The sequence below is a fragment of the Dreissena polymorpha genome, chromosome 15 (assembly GCF_020536995.1).
Source record: "Dreissena polymorpha isolate Duluth1 chromosome 15, UMN_Dpol_1.0, whole genome shotgun sequence".
Taxonomy (NCBI): domain Eukaryota; kingdom Metazoa; phylum Mollusca; class Bivalvia; order Myida; family Dreissenidae; genus Dreissena; species Dreissena polymorpha.
In genome coordinates this window covers 38,852,378-38,877,932 of record NC_068369.1, presented here as the reverse complement: position 1 = coordinate 38,877,932, position 25,555 = coordinate 38,852,378, and the positions used below count along the sequence as shown (strand labels likewise).

Here is a 25,555-nt window from a genome sequence, read left to right as displayed (position 1 = left end):
ATTTGTAGTAGTCAAGACATAGACCAAGTAGGATACTTCATTTGTAGTAGTCAAGACATAGACCAAGTAGGGTACGTCATTTGTAGTAGTCAAGACATAGACCAAGTAGGGTATGTCATTTGTAGTAGTCAAGACAGAGACCAAGTAGGATACTTCATTTGTAGTAGAAAAGACATAGACCAAGTAGGGTACTTCATTTGTAGTAGCCAAGACATAGACCAAGTAGGGTACTTCATTTGTAGTAGTCAAGTCATAGACCAAGTAGGGTACGTCATTTGTAGTAGTCAAGACATAGACCAAGTAGGGTACGTCATTTGTAGTAGTCAAGACATAGACCAAGTAGGGTAGGTCATGTGTAGTAGTCAAGTCATAGACCAAGTAGGATACTTCATTTGTAGTAGTCAAGACATAGACCAAGTAGGGTACGTCATTTGTAGTAGCCAAGACATAGACCAAGTAGGGTATGTCTTTTGTAGTAGCCAAGACATAGACCAAGTAGAGTGCGTCATTTGTAGTAGCCAAGACATAGACCAAGTAGGGTACGTCATTTGTAGTAGTCAAGACATAGACCAAGTAGGGTATGTCCTTTGTAGTAGTCAAGACATAGACCAAGTAGGATACTTTTTTTGTAGTAGTCAAGTCATAGAGCAAGTAGAGTGCGTCATTTGTAGTAGCCAAGACATAGACCAAGTAGGGTACGTCATTTGTAGTAGTCAAGACATAGACCAAGTAGGATACTTCATTTGTAGTAGTCAAGACATAGACCAAGTAGGGTACGTCATGTGTAGAAGTTAAGACATAGACCAAGTAGGGTACGTCATTTGTAGTAGCCAAGACAGAGACCAAGTATGATACTTCATTTGTAGTAGTCAAGACAGAGACCAAGTAGGATAGGTCATTTGTAGTAGTCAAGACATAGACCAAGTAGGATACTTCATTTGTAGTAGCCAAGACATAGACCAAGTAGGGTACTTTATTTGTAGTAGTCAAGACATAGACCAAGTAGGGTACGTCATTTGTAGTAGTCAAGACATAGACCAAGTAGGGTACGTCATTTGTAGTAGTCAAGACATATACCAAGTAGGGTACCTCATTTGTAGTAGTCAAGTCATAGACCAAGTAGGATACTTCATTTGTAGCAGTCAAGACATAGACCAAGTAGGGTACGTCATTTGTTATAGTCAAGACAGAGACCAAGTAGGATACTTCATTTGTAGTAGTAAAGACAGAGACCAAGTAGGGTACGTCATTTGTAGTAGTAAAGACAGAGACCAAGTAGGGTACTTCATTTGTAGTAGCCAAGACAAAGACCAAGTAGGGTACGTCATTTGTAGTAGCCAAGACATAGACCAACTAGGATACTTCATTTGTAGTAGCCAAGACATAGACCAAGTAGGGTACTTCATTTGTAGTAGTCAAGACATAGACCAAGTAGGGTACTTCATTTGTAGTAGCCAAGACATAGACCAAGTAGGGTACTTCATTTGTAGTAGTCAAGACATAGACCAAGTAGGGTACTTCATTTGTAGTAGTCAAGACATAGACCAAGTAGGGTAGGTCATTTGTAGTAGTCAAGACATAGACCAAGTAGGATACTTCATTTGTAGTAGTCAAGACATAGACCAAGTAGGGTACGTCATTTGTAGTAGTCAAGACATAGACCAAGTAGGGTATGTCATTTGTAGTAGTCAAGACATAGACCAAGTAGGATACGTCATTTGTAGTAGTCAAGACATAGACCAAGTAGGATACTTCATTTGTAGTAGTCAAAACATAGACCAAGATAATATGTCTATCTTAAGGTAACAAATTAGGGAAATCAATGGAGAAATTCAGTTATACATTTTACGCCTATTAATTTAGCTCACCCAAGCAAAATGTGGTCCGGAAGATGTTGGTATAGGGAACCTCTCCTGGGTTGTCTGTTGTCCATCTGGCATTAATATTTGGTAATTCTGAGGCCATTAGGACTTTGCTTTTCATGTTATCATGAGCAATGTTGCAGAGAATGTGTTTGACCATTTATACAAACTCGAACCATTTTGATAATGGGCGAGAATAAACCTGGAGTTCACAGGAGTTATTTCACTTTTGGAGATGTTTGTATTAAGGAACATTTTTTTAAATTTAATATTCCCAGAACCAAAATTTTGCTTTAATAACATATTGATTATATTGTAACATCATTTTTTCACCTAGAGAACAAATTTTGCAAGGAACAAAATTACTAATTATAATAGTGACACCATTCCGCTGTAAATACCTTCTGCAGTTTTGAAATTTGCATTTCTGACATTCAAGTTCTGTAATCATGATCAGTTTTTAGACAGCATGCATTTACAATAGAAGGGAAATTACTCATTTTGGCTTTGAGTTTGGTGCAGCACGAGTTACATGTATCTTGGGGTTTGGTTTAGAAACAGCACAATTATAATGTGTATGTGTTTGAAGGAATACCTTGAAAAAACAAAAGTATGGTAAAAAAACTTACAAAATACCCTTGATAAATAAATGCATAAATAAGACAAAATAAATAGTGTGCTAATTAAAGTTTGCCCACCTTAATGGGCATTTAAGCTTCTTTGTTGCTTCTTAGAACCTTCATCTTATTTTGATTTGTACCAAAATCATCGGAGTTTTAAGCACATGCTCATAGATCGTTTTTATTTTATGCTTTCAGGTGGTTTATAGAGAAATATCAGTGAAATAAAACTGATATTTCACTGTTTCAAACAGTGAAAAATAACAGTGAAAAATATCGATATTTTTCACTGTTTTACTGTGAAATGACGTTATAAATCCAGCGAAATTTGTTGGATTTGATGGAATATTGATTTTAATTCACTCGTGATCAAAGAAAATATATATTTTCTATGATCACATGTGAAATAAAATGGATATTCCATAGAATCCAACAAATATCCTCTATGTATGACAGAAATGTATATGTACAAAATAAGGGGATATGACATGAGTTTATGACAGGTTTAAATCCTTAATATCCTTTATGCCAACTTGTCATGGTGTGTTAAAGAAACATTAAACTTTAAACCCTCTTAATAGTTGCAAGACAATTAAAAATTGTTATGATATTATTAGGAGAACAAAGAAGCTCCAGATATACATGTAATGTTGGTGTTATTTATATAAATTGCTGTAATATTTATATGCATGTTATATACATAATCAATTACCAAAGTGTGTTAACGTTTTTGCATGCAATTAAAACAACTTTCATTTAATACACAGAAGTATATTATTGTGTGGCTATAACATGTATCCTGTATAAGTTTTATGTCTTGCTAATGTTCATGCTCACAATTTCAGTCTTCAGTTCTTTAAAGATGTAAAGAATTTCCGTATACTCGTGTGTGGAGGTGATGGCACGGTGGGCTGGTTGTTAGATGCCATAGGTACGTGTGTGTGTCAAACATTTGGCTATAAACAGAATTACCATTATTTAACCATTTTGGTCAATAAAAAACCGGGCTTTAACCATTTGGGCTATAATCACTTAGGCTGTTTTATTATCAAGTCATTAACCACTCGCACTTCAACCTTCGAGTTCAATTCTTATGCATCAGAAATCATTTGCTAGTGGCAAATAAACAACAAAAAATGATCATTGTTTCTTAACCCATTTATGCAGACTCTCCCATCCTTCTAAATTGGATCAATTTATTTTGAAAATTAGGGATGTCTAGTATATTGATTTATATATTAAGAATATTTCTTACAGAAATTCCTTTAACAAAACAGCGCAGACCCTGATGATAGAGAATGATGCGGCGTCTCATCTGGGTGTTCGCTGTTTGCCAAGGCCTTGTTTTTAGAAGCTCGGCATACATGGGTTAACTAATGATCAATACAGCATGTATAATACTCCTTAGTCCTTCAACCAAACAATGATTATAGACATGCTGCTCATGTGCTATTTTGTTTTTCAGACAAGTTGAACTTTGACCCTCGACCCCCGGTGGCTGTGTTGCCATTAGGAACAGGAAACGACCTAGCCAGGTGTCTGCGCTGGGGCAGTGGTAAGGGGATTTATTGAAATATGTTTATGAAATGTAATAAAACACACCACCATAGTCAGACTGATGAGAAATTAGTGAGGCATCTTAGCTGCAAATTTGTGTTGAGTACACTTATTGTTTAAGACATTTACTTAACCAAATGCAAAGATGTGTTTTGTTATTATTGGTCTGCCTTTCTTTTTGTATAAGATTGTTTGTCAAAAAATTTGATGTTACTAGATTGATTTAATGTTGCAATTTGCTGTAATTTATCTATGACTGGCATATTAACCATTTTTTGATGAACTCTGTTCTTAGGTCCACAGTAGGTCAATTATGACATTGTATGTGATCTGTGTAGGTTATGAGGGTGAGAGTTTAAACAAAGTGTTGGACCGAATCCTGCGTGCTCAGACCATCCAAATGGACCGTTGGCAGATAGAGTTCAGCAAGCCAGAAGATGGGGAGGAGAAACAGGGCGACCCAGTGCCCTATAACATCATCAACAACTACTTCTCTATAGGAGTGGTAAGTGCCCTATAACATCATCAACAACTACTTCTCTATAGGAATGGTGAGTGCCCTATAACATCATCAACATCTACTTCTCTATAGGAGTGGTGAGTGCCCTATAACATTATCAACAACTAATTCTCTAGGAGTGGTGAGTTCCCTATAACCTCAACAACTACTTCTCTATAGGAGTGGTGAGTGCCCTATAACATCATCAACAACTACTTCACTATAGGAGTGGTGAGTGCCCTATAACATCATCAACAACTACTTCTCTAGGAGTGGTGAGTTCCCTATAACATCAACAACTACTTCTCTATAGGAGTGGTGAGTGCCCTATAACATCATAAACAACTACTTCACTATAGGAGTGGTGAGTGCCCTATAACATCATCAACAACTACTTCTCTAGGAGTGGTGAGTTCCCTATAACATCAACAACTACTTCTCTATAGGAGTGGTGAGTGCCCTATAACATCATAAACAACTACTTCACTATAGGAGTGGTGAGTGTCCTATAACATCATCAACAACTACTTCTGTTATAGGAGTGGTGAGTGCCCTATAACATCATCAACAACTAATTCTCTATAGGAGTGGTGAGTGCCATATAACATCACTAATAACTACTTCTCTATAGGAATGATGAGTCTTATTTGCTGATCAGTTTGTTTGATTGACAGCTGGCGAGTGGTCATTTCAAACAATAATTATAATGCATTGTCTTCAAATATTAAAATAAAACATTCTGAGCAAACAGTAATTTCAAAAATCCTTGTTAAAAGAATAGAAAAGTTTATTTTTTTCTTGCTCAACAAAAGCATTAAAATAATAATGTACTACTATTTGATAACTATGTTGATTGACATGTCAGCAATTTAAAATTATTAACTATGGTTGTATGTAACAATTGTTCAACTGTGACAAGTACATACTCACTCATACCTTTACTACATATATCTCTCTGTCAGGATGCCTCCATATGTCATCGATTTCACCTGATGAGAGAAAAACACCCAGAAAAGTTCAACAGTCGGTGAGTAACAAACCATTTAAAATAGTTCTCAGAAAACAGGTTTGCAGGGCTTGTTTGGTGTTGTTTTGTTGTGAGAGCAAGGAGTGAAGTTTGTTGACTTTGGAAACAAATATATTGCATTGTAACAACCAATTTGAAAATGTAATAGATTCATGTTTCTTGTTGTTCTAAGAATTACACCCATGCATATTCTTTCAAGGATTATAATTGGCTATTCTTCAAAAGTTGTATTCTTGATATTTGGCATGCATGTGTATCTCATGGAGCTGCACATTTTGAGTGGTGAAAGGTCAAGGTCATCCTTCAAGGTCAAAGGTCAAATGTATGGCTTCCAAGCGGCGCAATAGGGGGCATTGTGTTTCTGACAAACACATCTTTTGTTAGCTCATCTATTTTTTGAAAAAAAAATGAGGTATTGTCATCACCTTGGCGTCGGCATCCGGTTAAGTTTTGCGTTTAGGTCCACTTTTCTAATAAAGTATCAATGCTATTGCATTCAAACTTGGTACACTTACTTACTATCATGAGGGGACTGGGCAGGCAAAGTTAGATAACTCTGGCGTGCATTTTGACAGAATTATGTGCCTTTTTATACTTAGAAAATTGAAAATTTTGCTTAAGTTTTTTGTTTAGGTCCATTTTAAGCTCACCTGAGCACAACGTGCTCATGGTGAGCTATTGTGATCGCCTTTTGTCCGTCGTGCGTGTGTCGTCAACATTTGCCTTGTGAACACTCAAGAGGCCACATTTATTGTCCGATCTTCATGAAACTTGGTCAGAACATTTGTCCCAATGATACCTCAACCAAGATTGAAACTGGGTCATGCTGGGTCAAAAACTAGGTCACTAGGTCAGAAATAAGAAAAACCTTGTGAACACTGTAGAAGTCACATTTGATGCCCAATCTTCATGTAACTTTGTCAAAATGTTTGTCTTAATGATATGTTGGTTGAGTTCAAAAATGGTTTCGGTCCATTGAAAAACATGGCCACCAGGGGGCGGGGCAGTATTCCATATATGGCTATATAGAAACCTTGTGAACACTCTAGAAGTCACAATTTTTGCCCAATCATCATGAAACTTGGTCAAAACATTGGTTTTATTGATATCTTGGATGACTTCGAAAATGGTCCAGATCGGTGAAAAAGCATGGCCGCCAGGGGGCAGGGCAGTTTTCCTTATTAGGCTAAAGTATAACCTTGTTTACAATCTAGAAGCCACATTTATTGTCCAATCTTCATGAAATTTGGTCGGTAGATTGGTCTCAATTATATCTTGGATGAGTTCGAAAATGGTTACGTTTGCTTGAAAAACATGGCTGCCAAGGGGTGGGGCATTTTTCCTAATTTGGCTTTATATGGCTATAGTAAAACCTTGTGAACACTCTAGAGGCCACATTTATTGTCCAATCTTCATGAAATGTGGTCAGAAGATTGGTCTCAATGATATCTTGAATGAGTTCGAAAATGGTTTTGTTTGCTTGAAAAACATGGCTATCAAGGGGCGGGGCATTTTTCCTAATATGGCTATATATCATGCTTTAGTAAAACTTTGTTAACACTCTAGAGGCCACATTTATTGTCCGATCATTATGAAACTTGGTCAGATGATTGGTCCCAATGATATCTTGGATGAGTTCGAAACTTGTTCCGGTTGGTGGAAAAACATGGCCGCCGAGGGGGCATGGCATTTTTCCTAATAAAGCTATAGTTAAACCTTGTTAACACTCTAGACGCCACATTTATTTTCCGATCTTCATGAAACTTGGTCAGAAGATTTGTCCTAATGATATCTTGGATGAGTTCGAAAATGGTTTCGGTTGCTTAAAAAACATGGCCACCAGGGGGCGGGGCATTTTTCCTAATATGGCATTATATCATGCTTTAGTAACTTGAAACTTGCTAATTTAATGGAACGCCTATTTATATAATTATATTCAATGGCGTGGTACAAAACATATAAATATACATACAATTGAAAATGGTTTCGGTTGCTTAAAAAACATGGCCACCAGGGGGCGGGGCATTTTTCCTATTATGGCATTATATCATGCTTTAGTAACTTGAAACTTGAAACTTGCTAATTTAATGAAACACCTAATTATATAATTATATTCAATGGCGTGGTACAAAACATATAAATATACATACAATTGATAAAAATAAGAGTGATTGATACTTTTATGCAGCATTAATTAAAGGATTAATAATCTAAAAATGTGTGATATAAATAAAAATGCTGTAAGAAACTTAAGCAATAAAACAATACAGGCTACGATATTAAAAAACAAGAAAAATAAAATATTATGTAATAAATTGATATAACTAGTGTTAAGACAATAATTATAATGATATTATGAGCAAAGTTTTGGCAACATAAAGATACTGTTTTTCATTAACTTAAAGGATACGTGAAAGGATATATCTGCACTCTGGCTGTTGGATCCCACAGCTACCGGTCGCCTGTCACCCTTACGGACACTTCTTTTGGGTTTTAACCGTATTTGAACTATTGTGACTACAAGTCACAAATAGACTGACCAAGTGTGACTACAAAACACTACTTGAAGGTTAAAATTTCAGTGTGACTATAAGACACAATTAGAGGGGCTAATCGTGACTAAAAGATTGCTGGATGATGTCATTCAATCATTGAGCAAAGAAGCCGTAATGATTTTTGGTTACCGGTCACCTGAGCTAAACTGTTAACACTCTAGAGGCCACATTTATTGTCCAATGTTCATGAAATATGGTCAGAAGCTTTGTCTTATTGATATCTTTGATGAGTTTGAAAATGGTAACGTTTGCTTGAAAAACATTGCTGTCAAGGGGCAGGGCATTTTTCCTTATATGGCTATAGTAAAATCTTGTTAACACTCTAGAGGCCACATTTATTGTCCGATCTTCATGAAACTCGGTCAGAAGATTCATCCCAATAATATTTTGGAAGTGTTAAAAAATGATGCCCGTTTGTTGAAAACATGGCCACCACGGGGGCGGGGCATTTTTCCTTATATGGCTATAGTAAAACATTGTTAACACTCTAGGGGTCACATTTATTTTCCGATCATCATGAAACTTGGTCAGAAGATTTGTCCCAATGATATCTTGGATTTGTTTGAAAATTGTTTTGGTTGCTTTAAAGTAACAATCACGCTAAAAAATATCGAATATTTCGTTAAATAAAGCTAACCCATAAAAAAATCAATGTTCCTTTTAGCAAAATGCAAAATTTCAACGTTAGATGTTGTCTGGTAGAATTGATTTAACGAGATACAAAATGCTCGTTTTTATTTTTTGTGGCCACAAATAATTCCATTTATATCTCCCGTGAAATATCCGAACATTTACGGGCGAACACAAGATTGGATACGGTAAGCGTCGGAAGCATGACAGCTCTCATGAATAATCATTCTGTGAAATCAAAATGAATTCTGGGTAACTGGAACTTAGCGAATGCGATAATGGCTTGTATAAATTATGCAAATGAACGCAACCCGAATGAATCCGATCCTGACTCGAAAGCGAAAGTAGATTACATCGTGGAACGATATTTAGATATTTAGCTGCTTAAAACTTGCCGAATGCTTGTAATATAACGTTTTTACATCAATGTTACTTGTTTTTAGGGTCTTCCTATTGTAATTAACCATCGTATGGTACTACTTGTTGTCGAATGTTTTTATATAGCATAATACAGTAGCCGTATGTATTGGTGAGCATGATAGTGACTTTAAAAACATGGCCACCAGGGGCCGGGCATTTTTCCTTATATTGCTATATATGGCTATAGTAAAACCTTGTTAACACTCTAGAGACCACATTTATTGTCCAATCTTCATGAAATTTGGTCAGAAGATTGGTCTCAATGATATCTTGGATGAGTTCGAAAATAATTATGTTTGCTTGAAAAACATGGCTTCCAAGGGGCGGGGAAATTTTCCTTATATGGCTATAGTAAAATCTTGTTAACACTCTAGAGGCCACATTTACTGTCCGATCTTCTTGAAACTTGGTCAGAAGATTCATCTTGATAATATCTTGAAAGAGTTCAGAAATGATGCCGGTTGGTTGAAAAACATGGCTGCCAGGGGGGCGGGCATTTTTCCTTATATGGCTATAGTAAAACCTTGTTAACACTCTAGAGGCCACATTTATTTTCCGATCTTCATGAAACTTGGTCAGATTATTTTACCCAATAATATCTTGTTATCTCAAGTGAGCAACTTTGGGCTTTTCAGGCCCTCTTGTTTAAAGATTGAGCATGGTGTCCGCTGTTTTTGTGTGAAGACAACATGCAAAATATTCTGTGTCAATGCGGCATGTGGGGGTATTCCTCACGTCTGTGACAAGCTCTTGTTTCCATCTGCTTAATAACGTTAGTCATTTTTCAGAATGAAGAACAAGCTTTGGTACTTTGAGTTTGGAACATCAGAGACATTGGCAGCCACCTGTAAGAATCTACATGAGGACATTGACATCATGGTGCGTTTTCAATAAAGAATACAATATTAAAATTATTATGCCCCCCTTCGATGAAGAGGGGTTGTATATGTTTGCTGGATATAGGTCTGTCTGTCGGTAGACCAGTTTGTTTCAGATCAATAACTTGTCAACGAATTGACTGATTGGCTTTATACTTCACATGTGCATTGGCCTTGGACAGTAGATGACCCTTTTTATGTCCCCCTTCGAAGAAGAGAGGGTATATTGTTTTGCACATGTCGGTCGGTCCGTCCACCGAATGGTTTCCGGATGATAACTCAAGACCGCTTACGCCTAGGATCATGAAACTTCATAGGTACATTGATCATGACTCGCAGATGACCCCTATTGATTTTCAGGTCACTAGGTCAAAGGTAACGGTGACTAGAACCAGTAAAATGGTTTCCAGATGATAACTCAAGAACACTTACGCCTAGGATCATGAAACTTCATTGGTACATTGATCATGACTTGCAGATGACCCCTATTGATTTTCAGGTCACTAGGTCAAAGGTCACGGTGACTTGACATAGAAAAATGGTTTCCAGATGATAACTCAAGAAAGCTTACGCCTCGGATCATGAAACTTCATATGTAAATTGATCGTGACTCGCAGATGACCCCTATTGATTTTCAGGTCACTAGGTTAAAGGTCAAGGTCACAGTGACTCGAACCAGTAAAATGGTTTCCGGATGATTACTCAAGAACGCTTACGCCTAGGATAATGAAACTTCATAGGTACATTGATCATGACTCGCAGATGACCCCTATTGATTTTCAGGTCACTAGGTCAAAGGTCACGGTGACTTGACACAGTAAAATGGTTTCCGGATGATAACTCAAGAAAGCTTAAGCCTAGGATCACGAAACTTCATAGGTACATTGATCATGACACGCAGATGACCCCTATTGATTTTCAGGTCACTAGGACAAAGGTCAAGGTCACGGTGACTTGACACAGTAAAATGGTTTCCGGATGATATCTCAAGAAAGCTTACGCCTAGGATCATGAAACGTCATAGGTACATTGATCATGACTTGCAGATGACCCCTATTGATTTTCAGGTCACTAGATCAAAGGTCAAGGTCACAGTGACAAAAAACGTATTCACACAATGGCTTCCACTAAAACTGACAGCCCATATTGGGGGCATGCATGTTTTACAAACAGCCCTTGTTAAAATTGGGGTCACTAGGTCAAGGTCACTATCACAACAAGTGTGAAAATAGTTTCCAATTTACAACTCTTCAACGAATCGACTGATTTGCTTCATTCTTCATATGTGCATTTGCCTTGGACAGTAGGTGACCGCTTTTGAAATTGGGATTACTAGGTCAAAGGTCAAAGTCACTATCACAATAAGTGTGAAATTCCTTTTCGATCAATTACTCATTAACAAATTTACCAATTGGCTTGAAACTTTACATGTGCATTGGCCTTGTACAGAAGACTAGATGACCCCTATTGAAATTGGGGTTACTAGGTCAAAGGTCAAGGTCACTCAAAATAAGTGGGAAAATCGTTCAGGATCAACAACTCATCAACAAATTGACCGATTGGCTTGATAATTCACATGTGCATTGGCCTTGTTCAGTAGATGACCCCTATTTAAATTGGGGTCACTAGGTCAAAGGTAAAGGTGACTATCACAATAAGTGTGAAAATCTTTTCTGATCAATAATTCGTAAACAAATTGACCGATTGGCTTGATGCTTCACATGTGCATTGGCCTTGTACAGTAGATGACCCCTATTGAAATTTGGGCCACTAGTTCAAAGGTCTAGGTCACTGTAAAAAAAGTGGGAAATTGTTTCCGATCAATAATTTGTCAATGGATTGACCAATTGGCTTGATACTTCACATGTGCATTGGTCTTGGACAGTAGATGACCCCTATTGAAATTGTGGTCACTAGTTCAAAGCCCTGTTCGGGGGGCATATGACTTTCACCGCAGAAATCTTGTTATTGAACTATTTTCTTCAAACAAGTCATTATACAACACTTCTTCTCAAACAATTAAAAGATTACAATATTTAAGTTCAATTATGTAAGTCAAAAATTAAAAAGTAAACTAAAACACAGAAACATATGCTTATATTTTAAATAGATTTTACAAAGTTGTTTCTTGAATTTAATCAAAGAATTTTATGGAGACAATTATAGTCAAACTTTGACCAATACAATGCTTGTAATTAATTGCGTAAGCTTGATGGATCCTAATTCATTGTGTCAGCTTGATGGCTCCTAATTCATTGTGTCAGCTTGATGGATCCTAATTCATTGTGGCTGCAGTGTGATGGGTGTTCCCTGGACCTGGCTAACGGGCCGTCTCTGGAGGGCATAGCCCTGCTGAACATCCCCAGCATCTACGGGGGCACTAACCTGTGGGGCGACAACCCCAGCCAGAAGAAGAGACGCAAGGCACACAAACAAATGAAGAAAGACAAAGACAAGGAGCTTTCTACCAGCAGCATGAATAGTGTAGAGCTGGGTATTGCTGTACAGGGTAGGTAATATTGAACAGTGTAGAGCTGGGTATTGCTGTACAGGGTAGGTAACCAGCAGCATGAACAGTGTAGAACTCGGCATTGCTGTACAGGGTAGGTGATATTGAACCGTGTAGAGCTGGGTATTGCTTTACAGGATAGGTAATATTGAACTGTGTAGAGCTGGGTATTGCTGTACAGAGTAGGTAATATTGAACAGTGTAGAGCTAGTTATTGCTGTACAGGGTAGGTAATATTGATCTGTGGAGAGCTGGGTATTGCTGTACAGGGTAGGTAATATTGAACGATGTAGAGTTCAGTATTACTGTACGGGGTACGTAATATTAAACAGTGTAAAGTTGGGTATTACTGTACAGGGTAGGTAATTTTGAACTGTTTAAAGCTGGGTATTGCCGTACAGGGTAGGTTTCCAGCTGCATGAACAGTGTAGAGCTAGTTATTGCTGTTCAGGGTTGGTAATATTGAACATTATAGAGCTGGGTATTGCTGTACAGGGTATATAACCAGCAGCATGAACAGTGTAGAGCTAGTTATTGCTGTACAGGGTAGGTAATATTGATCTGTGTAGAGCTGGGTATTGCTGTACAGGGTAGGTAATATTGAACAGTGTAGAGCTGGGTATTGCTTTACAGGGTAGGTAATATTGAACAGTGTAGAGCTGGGTATTGCTTTACAGGGTAGGTAATATTGAACAGTGTAGAGCTGGGTATTGCTTTACATGGTTGGTAATATTGAACAGTGTAGAGCTAGTTATTGCTGTACAGGGTAGGTAATATTGAACAGTGTAGAGCTGGGTATTGCTGTACAGGGTAGGTAATATTGAACAGTGTAGAGCTGGGTATTGCTGTACAGAGTAGGTAATATTGAACAGTGTAGAGCTAGTTATTGCTGTACAGGGTAGGTAATATTGAACAGTGTAGAGCTGGGTATTGCTGTACAGGGTATATAACCAGCAGCATGAACAGTCAGGGTTCGCACAGGGCTTGAAAAGTGCTTGAAAACGAGTCCTAGGCTTGAAAAGTCCTTGAACTAAGGTTGGCCTTGAAAAAGTGCTTATTTCATGTAAAAAAGCCTTGAAAATGTTTATTTCTGTTCAAAATTACTTTTATCATTGCCATGAATTTTAATCGTTCTTAAGGAAAATATTACGAAAATTTATCATAAATTCCTTTGCGCAAAAAGTTAAGTACGAAATATAAGTTTCGTACACTATTGGGTACGAAACGTTAAGTGTACACGTCACAGATTATGTGTACTAGGTCAGAGGATCTCCGTTGTGATTTATTTTCGCGCGTAAAAATTCAGCGATGGGGAAGTGTCGTTTCAAAGCAGAGTGGTTAACTGAATATTCCTGGCACTACTTTCTGGTCATAAACACCGATGAAATGCAGAAAAATGCTTAAATAATTACAACTTATACGATACGTCAACATTCTTTAAACATGAATATTCATGGCGCTATTTTCTGGTCATAAAGAAGTTGTCACAATGACGTTTATCGTTATGTTTTGCTCGAAACTTATGAATATTTCTGGGTACAGAAAACAAATGACATTCGAAAAGCAAAATGTTTGGTCTATATGAAGACCATTGGGGTCGGGGGAATGGGGGACAGCGCTTTGAAAAGCAATGTGTTTTTTGGTGAAACAGGAAGGTACTATTGTTAAAACTGTTGAATCTAAAACAGTCATAAACAACAACAGCCCTGTGAAATACAAAATGTAATAGTAACTGATTTATGTTTAAATAAAATGAACTAGTCTGTTTGATGTGAGCATAGAAAGAGACAATGTGTTTGTTTATAATAACTTTAAAAAGTAAATACATATGTGAGACTCTCTGAGTTAAGGATGGATAATGTGTATTTGTATGTAATGACTATAAATAACATGTATGAGTTATTGTGAAATAAGTTTAATGTGTTCAAGCAAATAAATGATATATACTGTGTTAATCGGCCTTGAAAATGAAAATTTGGCCTTAAAAAGTCCTTGAAAAGTGCTTGAATTTAGGTTTGAGATTTCTGTTTGAACCATGACAGTGTAGAGCTGGGTATTGCTGTACAGGGTAGGTAACCAGCTGCATGAACAGTGTAGAGCTGGGTATTGCTGTACAGGGTAGATAATATTGAACAGTGTAGAGCTGGGTATTGCTGTACAGGATAGGTAACCAGCTGCATGAACCCTGCATGCAGAGCTGGTTATTGTTCAGGGTAGGTATTATTTTCCTTATATAATTCAATATAAAAGCGACAACTTTTAGCAAAAATAAATGCTATATATTTGCACATACAGACTCCAATTACCATACATTTTCTGAAAGAGCATTTTTAGCTCATCTATTTTTTGAAAAAAAATTATGAGCTATTGTCATCACCTTGGCGTCGGCGTTGGCGTTGGCGTTGGCGTTGGCGTTGGCGTTGGCGTCGGCGTCCGGTTAAGTTTGCGTTTAGGTCCACTTTTCTCAGAAAGTATCAATGCTATTGCATTCAAACTTGGTACACTTACTTACTATCATGAGGGGACTAGGCAGGCAAAGTTAGATAACTCTGGCGTGCATTTTGACAGAATTATGTGCCCTTTTTGTACTTAAAAAATTGCAAATTTTGGTTAAGTTTTGCGTTTAGTTCCACTTTTCTCAGTAAGTATCAATGCTATTGCATTCAAACTTGGTACACTTACTTACTATCATGAGGGGACTGGGCAGGCAAAGTTAGATAACTCTGGCATGCATTTTGACAGAATTATGTGCCCTTTTTATACTTAGAAAATTGACAATTTTGGTTAAGTTTTGTGTTTAGGTCCATTTTATTCCTTAAGCATCAAAGCTATTGCTTTCATACTTGCAACACTTACTAACTATCATAAGGGGACTGTGCAGGCAAAGTAATGTAACTCTGACTGGCATTTTGACAGAATTATGTGCCCTTTTTATACTTAGAAAATTGAAAATTTGATTAAGTTTTGTGTTTAGGTCCACTTTATTCCTACAGTATCAAAGCTATTGCTTTCATACTTGCAAGATTTATGAACTATCATAAGGGGACGGTGCAGGCAAAGTTATGTAACTCTGACTGGCATTTGGACGGAATTATGGGCCCTTTATACTTAGAAAATTGAAAATTTGGTTAAGATTTATGTTTTGGTCACTTTACCCCTAAAGTATCATAGATATTGCTTTCATACTTGGAACACTCACAAACTATCATAAGGGTACAGTAAAAAGGACAAGTTGCATAACTCTGGTTGTCATTGTTACGGAATTATGGCCCTTTTTTGACTTAGTAACTTTTAATATATGGTTAAATTTTGTGTTTCGATCCACTCGAAGTATCAAGGCTATTGCTTTCAAACTTCAAATACTTACATGCTATCATGAGGTTACTGTACCTGGCAACTTGAATTTTACTTTGACCTTTGAATGACCTTGAACTCTCAAGGTCAAATTATTAAATTTTGCTAAAATTGCCATAACTTCTTTATTTATGATTAGATTTGATTGATACTTTGATGAAACTACTCTTACCTGACATACCACAATAGACTTCACCCAAACCATCCCCCGTGCCCTCCCCCCCCTCCCCCCCTCCCCCCCCCCCCCCCCCTAATTTTTTTTTTTTTTTTTTTTTTTATAAGATCATCTCACAAATGACCACCACACACCCTCACACTATACCCCCACCCCCACCCCCCCCCCCACCCCCCCCCCCCAAATTTTTTTTTTTGATTTGTTTTTTTTTTTTTTTTTTTTTTTTTTTTTTTTAAGATCATCTCACAAATTATCACCACACCCTCACACTATACCCCCCCCCCCCCCCCCCCCCCCGATTTTTTTTTTTTTTTTTTTTTTTTTTTCGCTTTTTTGGAAGATAATGTAATAAATGTCCACAACCCCCACATATACACCCCTCTTCACTCCACTCCTCCCTCCTTTGTGATTGAAAATGAGAGTCCCTTCACCTTTTAAAAAGAAAATAGATGAGCGGTCTGCACCCGCAAGGCGGTGCTCTTGTTAGAGCATTGAAATATGAATAATGAATTGAAATTGAAATGAACATAAAAAGGTATGTCATGTTGTTTGCAAGAAAGAACTCAACCTTTTGTTTTTGATATAGAAAGTTACCAGTTTAGCAAAAGTTTTACTATATAGTCTCTAACTTTATCATATTTTAGGTATATAGTAGTAAACACCTATACACTCTCTCAATATATCTAAATGATAAAACCACAACTGTCTTTAAGTTTAAAACATGACTTCAAGTAAAATATTTTGATTTATTTAGTGAGTGCAGCCCTACATTATTTGATTATTTAGTGAAATGAAACCCTATAAGAGCTCTCCTCTAATAGTATAAACGGTCCAGAGCTGAGAATTGTTGTACTGATCTGTTCTTGTTATGCATATTATGCCATGTTTTTTTCTTGGTATTATTTGAAAGCAAGGTTAACCTTGATGAAGCCATACACAGTGATGTCTCCCTATCCAGTTATGTAATTTGTATTATCAATTGAGGCTTCATCGCACTAAATGTGTTTAGTATTTCACCACATAGCATAACATAAATGCCTATTGCATATGAACTTGTGTGTACGTTTGCAGATGAAGGTGACCTATTGCATATGAACGTGTGTGTATGCTTGCAGATGAAGGTGACCTATTGCATATGAACGTGTGTGTATGCTTGCAGATGTAGGTGACCTATTGCATATGAACGTGTGTGTATGCTTGCAGATGAAGGTGACCTATTGCATATGAACGTGTGTGTATGCTTGCAGATGTAGGTGACCTATTGCATATGAACATGTGTGTATGCTTGCAGATGAAGGTGACCTATTGCATATGAACATGTGTGTATGCTTGCAGATGAAGGTGACCTATTGCATATGAACATGTGTGTATGCTTGCAGATGAAGGTGACCTATTGCATATGAACGTGTGTGTATGCTTGCAGATGTAGGTGACCTATTGCATATGAACGTGTGTGTATGCTTGCAGATGAAGGTGACCTATTGCATATGAACATGTGTGTATGCTTGCAGATGTAGGTGACAGATATGAACATGTGTGTATGCTTGCAGATGTAGGTGACAGATATGAACGTGTGTGTATGCTTGCAGATGTAGGTGACCTATTGCATATTAACATGTGTGTGTGCTTGCAGATGTAGGTGACCTATTGCATATGAACATGTGTGTATGCTTGCAGATGAAGGTGACCTATTGCATATGAACGTGTGTGTATGCTTGCAGATGTAGGTGACCTATTGCATATGAACGTGTGTGTATGCTTGCAGATGAAGGTGACCTATTGCATATGAACATGTGTGTATGCTTGCAGATGTAGGTGACAGATATGAACATGTGTGTATGCTTGCAGATGTAGGTGACAGATATGAACGTGTGTGTATGCTTGCAGATGTAGGTGACCTATTGCATATTAACATGTGTGTATGCTTGCAGATGTAGGTGACCTATTGCATATAAACGTGTGTGTATGCTTGCAGATGTAGGTGACAGATATTGAACATGTGTGTATGCTTGCAGATGTAGGTGACCTATTGCATATGAACGTGTGTGTATGCTTGCAGATGTAGGTGACCTATTGCATATGAACCTGTGTGTATGCTTGCAGATGTAGGTGACCTATTGCATATGAACATGTGTGTATGCTTGCAGATGTAGGTGACCTATTGCATATGAACATGTGTGTATGCTTGCAGATGTAGGTGACCTATTGCATATGAAACATGTGTGTATGCTTGCAGATGTAGGTGACCTATTGCATATGAACATGTGTGTATGCTTGCAGATGTAGGTGACCTATTGCATATGAACGTGTGTGTATGCTTGCAGATGTAGGTGACCTATTGCATATGAACGTGTGTGTATGCTTGCAGATGTAGGTGACCTATTGCATATGAACTTGTGTGTATGCTTGCAGATGTAGGTGACAGATATGAACATGTGTGTATGTTTGCAGATGTAGGTGACAGGCAGATAGAGGTGGTTGGTCTGGAGAACTCGATGCATGCAGCGCAGGTGTACGCTGGATTGCGGGCCTCGGGCAAGCGCCTTGCACAGTGCTCCTCTGTTGTTATCAGGTATGTACTGTCACTGGACTGTTTCAGAAGGTGTACATGTATTACCCCTTGATTGCAATTCTGTTACTGGCCTGTTTCAGAAGGTGTACATATATTACCACTTGATTGCAATGCTGTCACTGATCTGTTTCAGATGGTGTACATGTATTACCCCTTGAATTCAATGCTGTCACTGGACTGTTTCAGAAGGTGTACATGTATTAGCCCTTGATTGCAATTCTGTCACTGGCCTGTTCAGAAGGTGTACATGTATTACCATGTGATTGCAATTATGTCACTGGTCTGTTTCAGATGGTGTACATGTATTACCACTTGATTGCAATGCGGTCACTGATCTGTTTCAGATGGTGTACATGTATTACCCCTTCACTTCAATGCTGTCTCTGGCCTGTTTCAGAAGGTGTACATGTATTACCACTTGATTGCAATTCTGTCACTGGCCTGTTTCAGAAGGTGTACATGTATTACCACTTGATTGCAATTCTGTCACTGGTCTGTTTCAGATGGTGTACATGTATTTCCACTTGATTGCAATTCTATCACCAGGCTTGTTTCAGAAGGTGTACATGTATTACCACTTGATTGCAATTCTGTCACTCGGCCTGTTTTAGAAGGTGAACATGTATTACCACTTGATTGCAATTCTGTACCTGGTCTGTTTCAAGATTATGTACATGTATTACCACTTGATTGCAATTCTGTCACTGGCCTGTTTCAGAAGGTGTACATGTATTACCACTTGATTGCAATTCTGTCACTGGTCTGTTTCAGATGTTGTAAGTGTATTACCACTTGATTGCAATTCTGTCACTGGTCTGTTTCAGATGGTGTACATGTATTACCACTTGATTGCAATTCTGTCACTGGCCTGTTCCAAAACGTGTACATGTATTGCCCCTTGAATTCAATGCTGTCACTGGACTGTTTCAGATGGTGTACATGTATTACCCCTTGATTGCAATCCTGTCACTGGACTGTTTCAGATGGTGTACATGTATTACCCCTTGATTGCAAAGCTGTCACTTGACTGTTTCAGAAGGTGTACATGTATTACCCCTTGAATTCAATGCTGTCACTGGCCTGTTCCAAAAGGTGTACATGTATTACCCTTCACTTCAATGCTGTCACTGGCCTGTTTCAGAACTCGTAAGCGGTTCCCGATGCAGATAGACGGTGAGCCCTGGATGCAGCCTCCATGCACGGTAGGTCCAAGACTCATTTGAGCCTTGTTCTGGGAAAACTGGGCATGTGCATAAATTGTTGTGACAGATTTGTGCAGTCTGTGCAGTGTGAAGTATACGTTGACATCGCACGCATATTGATCACAACACAGAAAGGAACTGTATTTGTTAAGTGGCAACCACTGACACTGAAGTAAACAGTGTCAATTACAATGCTTTAATGAGGTATCGTTAGTTGAAATAAATAAACTCAGCACGTATTTGTTTTGCTGATGATAATGTGCATAAGTACTTTTATAAAAATGTTTGAAAACTGAATAATCTCTTATGTAAAATACAAGTACAATGACGACTTGATTAATGTTGATCCCATGACTGAAACATTCAGAAAAACAGTGACCATATCTGATTCACATGTTGTAGTTTTAGCTGTAGTGTCCTTTTTATGAAAAGCATTTTAATATATACTTAAACAGAAATGATGTATGTGCGCAACAACAAAATGTTAGTGTCAGTTATAATTTACATATGATTGTACAGGGGTGGTCTGTCTTAATATAGAACTCATTACATTCTGTCAACACTTTTTAAATCCATTTTAAATGGGCTGCCTTCTGGGAAAATTGGGCCTAACGCATGCATGTAAGTGTTATACTGAATAAGCATGTGGAGTCCATATAGGCTAATCATGCATGTAAAGTGTTATACTGAATAAGCATTGTGGAGTCCATATAGGCTATCGTGCATGTAAAGTGTTATACTGAATAAGCATGTGGAGTCCATATAGGCTAATCAGGGACAACACTTTACCCTTATGTGGAGTCCATATAGGCTAATCAGGGACAACACTTTACCCTTATGTGGAGTCCATATAGGCTAATCAGGGACAAACACTTTACCCTTATGTGGAGACCATATAGGCTAATCAGGGACAACACTTTACCCTTATGTGGAGTCCATATAGACTAATCAGGGACAACACTTTACCCTTATGTGGAGACCCATATAGGCTAATCAGGGACAACACTTTACCCTTATGTGGAGACCATATAGGCTAATCAGGGACAACACTTACCCTTATGTGGAGACCATATATAGGCTAATCAGGGACAACACTTGTACCCTTATGTGGAGACCATATAGGCTAATCAGGGACAACACTTTACCCTTATGTGGAGACCATATAGGCTAATCAGGGACAACACTTTACCCCTTATGTGGAGACCATATAGGCTAATCAGGGACAACACTTTACCCTTATGTGGAGACCCATATAGGCTAATCAGGGACAAACACTTTACCCTTATGTGGAGTCCATATAGGCTAATCAGGGACAACACTTTACCCTTATGTGGAGTCCATATAGACTAATCAGGGACAACACTTTACCCTTATGTGGGTCCATATAGGCTAATCAGGGACAACACTTTACCCTTATGTGGAGTCCATATAGGCTAATCAGGGACAACACTTTACCCTTATGTGGAGTCCATATAGACTAATCAGGGACAACACTTTACCCTTATGTGGAGTCCATATAGGCTAATCAGGGACAACACTTTACCCTTATGTGGAGTCCATATAGGCCTAATCAGGGACAAACACTTTACCCTTATGTGGAGTCCATATAGACTAATCAGGGACAACACTTTACCCTTATGTGGAGTCCATATAGGCTAATCAGGGACAACACTTTACCCTTATGTGGAGACCATATAGGCTAATCAGGGACAACACTTTACCATTATGTGGAGTCCATATAGACTAATCAGGGACAACACTTTACCCTTATGTGGAGTCCATATAGGCTAATCAGGGACAACACTTTACCCTTATGCATGAAACCCTGTTTTCCCATAGCACTGCTCAATGTTAATGTTTCACTTGTTTCAGATATCTGTGTCACATAAAAACCAAGCACCCATGATGTTTGGACCTCCTTCCCGAAAGAAATCCTCGCTCTTTAAAATATTTAAAAATAATGTAAGTATTTCCACAACACTTTTCTCAAATTTTGTCCAATCTGAATCATAAAAATGTTTTAATTATGGTCTGGAAGTACTGTTATTTTTGTCCCCTACTGGTGAAACGGGAGGGGACTTATGGTTTGTGCTCCTGTCTGTCAGTCAGTCTGTCAGTCTGTCTGTCACTTTTTTCTGGATCCTGCGATACCCCGGCTACTAGATTGTCCACGGGCTTTCCATGGATTTGAGCATGGACATTGTCCATGGAGTATGGAAACACTTGTCCATGGACGGAAAATTATATCCATGGACAATGTCCATGATGGCAAACTGATAGCAATTGTCCATGCTGTCCATGGTCATTGTCCATGCTGCCCATGGTCATTGTCCATGCTGCCCATGGTCATTGTCCATGCTGTCCATGGACATTGGTCCATGCTGTTCCATGGTCATTGTCTATTCTGTCCACGGACAATGTCCACCCTGATGATGAACAATGTCCATGGACAGTGTCCATGCCGTCGGGAGCAGATGTGTGGGTGTCTTGACTCTTCTCAAAAAATGTGTTTATTAATTCTGCCCCCCCCCCCGTCCTTGGAATATTGAAGGAGTTAAGTGTTCCTTTTCTGAAAATAGACTAAATAAAAAAAAAGCATGGCAATTATCCGCAACTGACTATATCATGACTATATCATGGACAAAAGTAACCCCTCTCTAAAAATAAGATCAAAAATATATATAAAAATACTAGATATAAATTAATCCTAAATGTTTAATTTATACATCTCGTTATCATTTCAGTTACATGTAAATTCAAGTTTTTTTAGGTGTTTTGTTGGATCTGGATGGCTTTACCATGTCCCTATGTTTTTCTCGGATCATTACAGGTGTTATGTGTGGGAAAGCCTTGGCCACAACACCTGTATAGGAAAATATCAAACTTTAATATACATTGTTTTAAATGTACTGATACAGACACACTTGTGACTGAAATTAATGTAATTTTGATCTTATGTCACATTTTGAATAAGTCAATTTCGGAGATAAAATGACAGGTTGTGGGATAGCTCAGTCTGTAGAACACCAGCCAAGTTAATGAGCACTTTTTGCTCAGGTTAGCTTGAAACTAAACAAAATTATGACAAAATATTTTAACACAGTTTCTTTTTATTTTAACTTAATTTGTTGGTATGATTTGTACAAATTTAATATTGCTACAATTAGAATGATGTGTAATTCTATTGGTATGAAATGCACAGTGAAACCTAAAATTTATTTATTTATATACATTCAATAACATCATTAAATGAGCATTGAGTGCTCATCGGCACACTGCACAAAACTCCCGTTATTAGCCTCAGTTACCTAGCATGATAAACATTAAACACATTAGGTCTTATTACTTCCTTTATCAAGCTGCAAACTGCTCTTAGTGAAAATTCGTGTGACAGCAGCATTTAAATAAATATTTGCCCTACTATTACCTCAAATATCACATCCAAAAAAGGTCTACAATGATGACATAAGAAGCATAAATTTTAAGGAATATTTAGAAATATTATGAAAAGCACAAACCTTCAGTTGTTCTATTCCCAGACAGACTGCTGAAACACTGTATGCATCACTCTTTACAGCACTTCCTCTCACTTTCCAAATGATATCAATACATTATTATTATATAAAATTGTTGGTCATGGAAAAACTCATCTCTACTGTTTGTGAAATTCATTTTAACAACAAGTTTAACCTGTATATTTTCTCACATCAAACTTTAAAAGTTCTTCATATTTTTTCTTGAAACGTATAACATGGATAGATGGCAATATGGAGAATATGCACGTCATTTCATTTTGTTCCTACGTCAAGAATTCTGGTTGCTATGGCAACAATTATAAAAAACAAACAAACTGACAATGGTAGAGTTTTATCGGTAGGGACATTATTGCTTGGCAATCTCTTGTATTCATAATGTTTTGTAAGTTGGAATGTTTAAAATTTCTTTTAAACCATTTATGCGTAGCGTCTAGAAAAAAGGCCTTGGCAAACAGCGTAGACCCAGATGAAACACCGCATGATGTGACGTCTCATCACGTCTCATCAGGGTCTGCGTGTTTTGCTTAAAGGAATTTCTGTAAAAAACTTCTAAATACCGGTATAGAAATAAATATACTAGACATCCCTAATTTTGGAAATAAGTTTATCCAATTTAGAAGGATGGGAGAGTCCACTAGGCATAAATGGGTTAATGGAATCTCAGATACTAATTTCTTTCATATCTGTCTGTTTCAGAGAACTTTTTCTTGTGTCTGCTGTTGCTCATCTTGATCACATCATATACTCACATTTGAATGTTACAGCCAATCAAATTCAGGGAAATGTCACATGATTTCCAAGTGACCAATCTGCATGCTACATGCTTTTTTAAGTGGGATAATCTACTGTTTTGACATTTGTCTGTGTACCTTATTGTTGAAACTGTTTGAACTGTTATGTAATAGAATAGTTAATCATTTAACACCAGTTAAAATAAAATCAATTGAAAAAACTTTGTTGATACATTTTATTCACTTTTTTAATTGAATTTTGAATGTTACCGGTATGTAAAACTTGTTTGATTCATCATTTTATTCAATTAAAATTTATTTTTAGAATCGATCAAGAATTTTGTTAAGGACAAATATTTAGAATGATGAATTATGGACCCATGACATAATTCTTGACCAGTAAGTCAATTTGTTAAAATGTAAAAAATAAAAATTTATGTGTCAACAATGCTGCTGCTTATATACTGTTTTTCTTTCATGTTACATTTCATGAATGAAAAAAAACAAAAAACAAACTAATGCTATTTATGTGGTAAATTTTCCAAATGGTGTATAATTGTATCAATGCAAACTGATTATTACTAATGATTTAAAACAATATTTTGAATATATCTCCAAGCCATAAGTCTTATTTTATATGTTTTTATATCATGTTGATTTCTTTTTTGGAATCCATGACATATTTTTGGACATTGCAATTTGCTACTATGTTGACAGGTCATATTGAGTTTTATATATTCAAAATTTCTCTCAACAAAAAGTAGCAATTTAATGTGGTCTTGTGCAAGTTCTGTCAATTTTGTTAACTCAAGATAAATGCAAAGGTGGCAGCTGATTTTACTTTGAATTTATCAGGCCCAAAGTTACATGTTTGTACCAGATACAGCCGTTTATATGGAAATGTATTTTCCTTTTTACTATCTGACATTTTGTCAATAAGGTGCTTTTTCCCGTGCTTGTTGACAACAGTGCTAAGTGATTGGATGTTGTTATGCCCTCTATTGGAAGGGCCAATGTCTCATTCACATTACTGTGCTGGTGACGGTCTTTCATTTTGTCCAACAGTGATCTTCAGATCTCACCAAACTTTATGAAATAATGGCAATAATATGTGAAAAACACGGTTTAAAGGGGCCTTTTCAGATTTTGGCTGGTATTGAATTTGTCATTAAATGCTTTATATTGATAAATTTAACATTAGACTCACATCTCAGTAAAAAAAAAAACAAGAATGCAATTAAAAATAGAACAAACAAGTAACCCTCAACTCGGCTCGAACCCACGGACCCTTGGAGTCCTGGAGTAAAAAGTCTTCAGCTTAGACCACTCGGCCACCGTGCTCATGCTGAGGGTACTATTTTTACTTTATAAAGCAATCCTCGTAGTTTCACCAAATATAACGACAACATCAGAATTTTCCAAATTATT

General features: G+C 37.3%; 1 protein-coding gene and 1 long non-coding RNA gene across 15 annotated transcripts in view; both read left to right on the top strand.

Annotated features, from left to right (window-relative positions):
- Positions 1-21,888, top strand: part of LOC127860017 (diacylglycerol kinase beta-like) — a 157,747-nt gene extending 135,859 nt beyond the window's left edge. For all 14 annotated transcript variants that reach the window (XM_052397709.1, XM_052397714.1, XM_052397715.1 and 11 more), the window contains 9 exons: positions 3,328-3,413; positions 3,948-4,037; positions 4,378-4,544; positions 5,501-5,565; positions 9,959-10,049; positions 12,344-12,557; positions 18,538-18,658; positions 19,800-19,860; positions 21,733-21,888. In XM_052397709.1, coding sequence (XP_052253669.1) covers positions 3,328-3,413; positions 3,948-4,037; positions 4,378-4,544; positions 5,501-5,565; positions 9,959-10,049; positions 12,344-12,557; positions 18,538-18,658; positions 19,800-19,860; positions 21,733-21,873 — 1,036 coding nt within the window. In that variant the 3' untranslated portion in view covers positions 21,874-21,888. The remainder of the gene's footprint in view (positions 1-3,327; positions 3,414-3,947; positions 4,038-4,377; positions 4,545-5,500; positions 5,566-9,958; positions 10,050-12,343; positions 12,558-18,537; positions 18,659-19,799; positions 19,861-21,732) is intronic.
- Positions 12,615-13,475, top strand: LOC127860020 (uncharacterized). Its single transcript, XR_008039572.1, has 4 exons — positions 12,615-12,787; positions 13,108-13,195; positions 13,240-13,327; positions 13,372-13,475. It is a non-coding gene; the product is annotated as an uncharacterized LOC127860020 (long non-coding RNA).
- Positions 21,889-25,555: the final 3,667 nt, after the last annotated feature.